Source organism: Salminus brasiliensis, chromosome 17, assembly GCF_030463535.1.
Source record: "Salminus brasiliensis chromosome 17, fSalBra1.hap2, whole genome shotgun sequence".
Taxonomy (NCBI): Eukaryota; Metazoa; Chordata; class Actinopteri; order Characiformes; family Bryconidae; genus Salminus; species Salminus brasiliensis.
Window position 1 is genome coordinate 17,148,709 of NC_132894.1, and position 5,275 is coordinate 17,153,983.

Here is a 5,275-nt window from a genome sequence, read left to right on the forward strand (position 1 = left end):
GGATTTGGCAGTCAGAGTTTCTGTTTGCTTCAGTCCTTTTAAAGGGAGAATGGTGACCCCCTTTTAACCAATAGCAGCAGGATGTTCAAAGGTATCAGGGCAGTTGACTAATATATCTCTTGGTCCACCTCTTGGGGGAAACACTATATGTTCCACTATATGTTCCACTATATGTACACTATAACACTATATATATATATATATATATATATATATATATATATATATTATATATATATATATATATATATATATATATATATATATATATATATATAAAATATAAAATATATAAAATAGCAAGATTCTTACTGCAACTCTTACTGCTAATCCAATTGCTGCAAAGTTTATGCTCTCCCTTAAGCTAATCACGTTTTCCTGTTGCACAGATTTGGAATTTCCAATCTGTGTGAATTACACAATCCTGGAAAAACTGGGACTCTTGTAAAATCAATGGAGTTTAGGCTGATAATAGTAGTTTCTAGAAGACAATGTTATGGTGTGCAGAGAAACTCAATTAGTAGCGACAAACCAATAATTGTAAAGTTGGTTTGCTTTTCTATTTATTTAATGACCATTACATATCATTTAAAATATAACATTCTTATATTTCCCTGAACAATTGATTAAGGCATGTCTGCTAATGAGTTCTGATTATGTCACTGTGCACTAGAGAGTGAAAATGTTTATTAACCAATATTATCATATTGCATCTATTACAATCTATCGTTAAGTAAGGACATGCTTAATGACCATCTTAAAACCTAAATATACTCTTAAATATTTGCCACTATTAATATTACCACTATTAGCCATCATTACTCTTACCATCACTACCATGACTATATTAAGTTATACTACACCATGATTATTATATTATAATTATGGTTGGTTCCCCCTTGTGAGTCTTGGTTCCTCCCAAGGTTTCTTCCTCCAGCTCTGAGGGAGTTTTTCCTTGCCACTGTCGCCGTTGGCTTGCTCACTGAGGGTCTTAGATTTTTCAAGTCTTTTTTTTTTTTCGTCTTTTCTTATGTTATTTTTTTCTTTTTTTCTGTCTTTTACTAATGACTAATTATGTACAGCTGCTTTGTGACGACAACAACAGTTGTAAAAAGCGCTATACAAATAAACTGACTTGACTTGACTTGCAACTTTAAAACAATAGATAGAGCTTGTTGTCAACGGCCATGAGAACTTGTTTACTTGGAAGGGATCATTACTGAATAACAAATACCCAGTCTAGTGACTTGAACAGGAACAGGACTTGGCAGGAACATGAACCTTATTAAAGAACTAAGGGCTGATTAGATTCTTACAACAGAGGCATATAATACCTCATATAATGGACCTCAATGACACTGCTGTACCAAACATTAAAACAAAGTAGTCACTATCTAGTATAGCATACATTTATTCATTCTGAGCCAGCACAAACATTATAAAAATACAACTTTTCCTAGATATAGAAAACAACATTCTGACCTGATTTAAAAATAATTTACAATATAATTTTCTCCAAACACAAAACAAACATACTTCATAAAAAATACATTTGTTCTCAAACAATGCATGTTGAAGGCTTAGTAGCATATAATAAACACTAATATTTGAAAAATACATTTGAAATATTGTCTCTCAGGACTTCTTTATTCCTATGCTTACAGCACCTCAATGAGGTGCTTACTTTCAGTTTAGAGAGAATATCATGGTCTCATGGACTACCACTCATAACTCTGTTGGCCAGTAAATTAGAGCGCATAACTCATAAATCCTTGTCTTATATAATGTACTGATCATGCAGGTTGTGGTTTGGCAAAAAGAGAGTGGTGTTCTTATACAGGTCTTGATTATATGAGAATGGTAATAGATTGATGAGTGGCAGAAGTCTTGCTCTGATGGAGATAATGCCGGATCTCTAATCCCATGGTACACCCACCAACTAGTACCCAAAAAACAGTGATAAACTCAAATACTGAGTTGGTGTACTTTGCCTGTAAATACTGACGGGCTCTAGAATGTCACAGTTTATTTTGTCTGTTTCTGGATGCTCTAAAATCCAGCAGCCCAAAGCTAGAATGCTGGTGTTTGTCGGGAAATACCGGATGGTTCTTGTATCTTCAAGCATTCAAGCTATATTCTTGCTTATAGCAACAGGGTCTGCACACAGCGTTGACTAGTCCGCTGATGATTTGGACGACACAGATGAGGAACTCCAGGGTGCTGAGGCCAAGCAGGATGGAGAGCAATGTCACATTCCACTCCACAATGTGAGCAGGTTGTACGCACTCAGACCAACTCTCTCTGGCAAACAGGTATCTGAGAAGCACAGGCACAGAGATACAGGAAGGTTTTGTCAACAGCCATATTAAAAATGATGTTTAATTTAAGTCCCTTAAACCTAAGCATGCAACTTCTATACAAGTTATACAAGCAGATGATCTGAAATGATTAATTTAACACTATGTATTAATGTATTAATGTAACAAATCTGTATTGTTTATCTATGTATCTATGTATCAACAATGACTCTATTATTTCTAACATATTTGCACTAGCTTAAAGCAGCATTATGAGCAAATTTGTATTTCTCTTGGACTCCCCCTACAGTCAGGAAGTGTACTTTACGCTTTGAGCCACCCTAAAGGACACACTTTACACATGCTTTTCTGGACAGGCTGACAGATCCATCACTGAAAGTGTCAGAAGCATATGGATGTATTAGAATAAAAATAAATAAATGACAGGACTTATACAACAAATATGACTTAGTGAGCGTTGTCCTGTCCACTTCACCACAGTTACACAGTGCAGTTAGCAGCTTTTTGCAGCCATCTTCTGCATTGATATTGCACATGCCAGTATGGCAAAAATGACTAATAACGATGTATCATGCTGTCCTTATGTACAATGCTTTTTTAGCAGGATTTGGCTTTTTACTCTTAGAGAAAGTGCCATGTTCCTTCCACACATGCTGCAGGCCAAGCAGTTTTACCAGAACATCTGCTAAATGGCAGAAATTATAGTTATTATAGTTATCCTAATTAATAATTAGGATGCATAAGAGATAGCTGTACTGATTCCATACTTTGGCCCATCACTCTCAAATGGAGATCTCCATCCCAAGGAGGTGAAACAAAATGGTCCCTCTAGCAAGGCAACAGCTGAGATGATAAAGCAGTATCCAGAGCCAGCCAGTCCAATGAGAGCAGCCAGCACAGAGCCACACATCTGCACAACAAAGCACACAAAGCACAACAGATGATCTCCCTCAGGTCAGAACATACAGGAGAATACTCAGATAGCAGGGTCTGTGTGAACACTGGACTAATTTACAGCAACGCAAGAGTGGACAGAGGACTCCTCCCAATGGACAGATGCAGTACTCACCGCACAGCTTTCAGTTCCACAGGAGTTGGCACACTTCCCCATGCTTAGAAAAGTAATGGCAGGTATAAATATCTGCAGCGAGAGAGAGAGAGAGAGAGAGAGAGAGAGAGAGAGAGATAATGATTTATTTAACTAGGTAGTGCATTTTAGAATCAGATATCAGACAGAATGCTGAATGTGAGGATGTTTTCCTTTTCTCTGAACTGGATTAGGGGCCCCAAAGGGTGCTGAATATGCTATGAAGACAAGGCCCCCATTGTCCAATCCATCCACTTTGACTAGATTAGCAATCATATCCTTTATTCAAGCGTTCTGGTTTTCTGTTTTCTAATACGCCACTAAAATGGAATGTATATAAATAAATCTCACAAATTAAAATAACCTGAAATGAAGAACATCAAAGTACATCAAATGAAACTATGGCTAAATATGAATATGACTATTAAAAAATGACTTACATCATGAGCTAACCTATAAAAGAGTAGCAGAGCAGGACTCAGCACTGACATTTACTTACTTACTTCTACATCATTTTAAAAATCTCTAACGAACACAATTACTACAGAAGACTGAAATGTGCCCGCCTTTGCCCGAAAAATGCCTGCATCAGTATACAGTCTATTGAGCATCCCATCCATCACAAACATCACAACCATTAAAACCACTTCATGATCAGCTCATACACTTTATCATACGCATTCAGAAGAGGCAAGGCTCCAGTCTTGAGCCTTCATTAGTGAAATGAAAAGACCAAACATAATAATACTCACTGCGACACCCCCACCTCCTACTCCCATGAAGAACCACACATACTTGGTCAAATGGTTATCCTTCACAAAATCCATCTGTCCATCAGGGAAAAAGAGCAGCACATTGGCCACTATGCAGCAGGTGGCCAGTGGGATGAGGGCAAAGCCCAGAGACCGGGCAAACCCTAAAGAGCACATCTTTCTGAGAGGAGAGGAAAGAAGTGGACGAGAGATGGAACGCTCAGTAATTCCCAAGCTCAGGCAAGCAGCTGCAGCTGTAATCCAGGAAGGAAACTGAGAGAGGCAGAAGAGAAGTGTAAGCTTTTTAAGAGACCCTCCCCCTCCACCCCACGCACCCACATATCCCCCACCAACGGCAGAGGACTGCTGTAAGGGATATGACGCAACGTGTTCCATTTTAGGCAGTATGAATTGGAGGGCAGGGAAAGGGTTGAGAATGGCCAAGGTCAGGGGTGAAAGCATGCAGACGGAGGTCCTCATGTGGGATGGGAGGCAGGGTCCGGAGCGTGTCTTTCTCTCCAAACAACTGCATCCTCTCTCAGAACTACAGAGAATGGAATATTTCCTCACAGAGTTCCTCACCGAATCAATCACATAAAATCATGAGGGATGAAAGATATTCATACGGTTCATATTGAACACAGTACCTATCGTCTTATCATATCTAACATCTTCTATACTGTTATTTCAGGTTAATAAAGTATCAATTTTTAGACTTTTTTATTTTGTACACCCTTGACAAACCATTTTGTTGCATGAGCGTTTTATGATGAATAGACAGAAATGACTTGGAATAACATCTCTTTAAAATGACCAAATACTATTATACTATACACTATAAATGGCCTCCCAGCCAACCTGCTGGAAGATTGCTCACTGAGGTCCCCTCTACCTGTGTCAGGCCAGCTGCCAACTACCAGTCCAACCATCAGGCCCACCACCCACCACCACCCATACCAGACCACCGGCACACCCTCCTACCACTGCTACCTGTTTAATGACCATGTTAAAACACTAAATGGACTCTTAACTGCCACTATTAATATCACCACTATTAACTATCTGCTGTATCTGGTTTGGTCATTTTTATCAACAATGTTTAAATAGTTCTGATCAGA

The 5,275-nt window shown here is 38.5% G+C and overlaps 1 protein-coding gene across 1 annotated transcript; it reads right to left on the bottom strand.

Annotated features, from left to right (window-relative positions):
* Positions 1–1,413: 1,413 nt before the first annotated feature.
* tm4sf18 (transmembrane 4 L six family member 18) lies at positions 1,414–4,444 on the bottom strand. Its single transcript, XM_072660224.1, has 4 exons — positions 4,158–4,444; positions 3,388–3,459; positions 3,086–3,228; positions 1,414–2,316 (listed from the first exon to the last, which is right to left on the bottom strand). The coding sequence occupies exons 1-4, from the start codon at positions 4,332–4,334 to the stop codon at positions 2,118–2,120; spliced, it is 591 nt and encodes a 196-aa protein (XP_072516325.1). The 5' UTR covers positions 4,335–4,444; the 3' UTR covers positions 1,414–2,117.
* Positions 4,445–5,275: the final 831 nt, after the last annotated feature.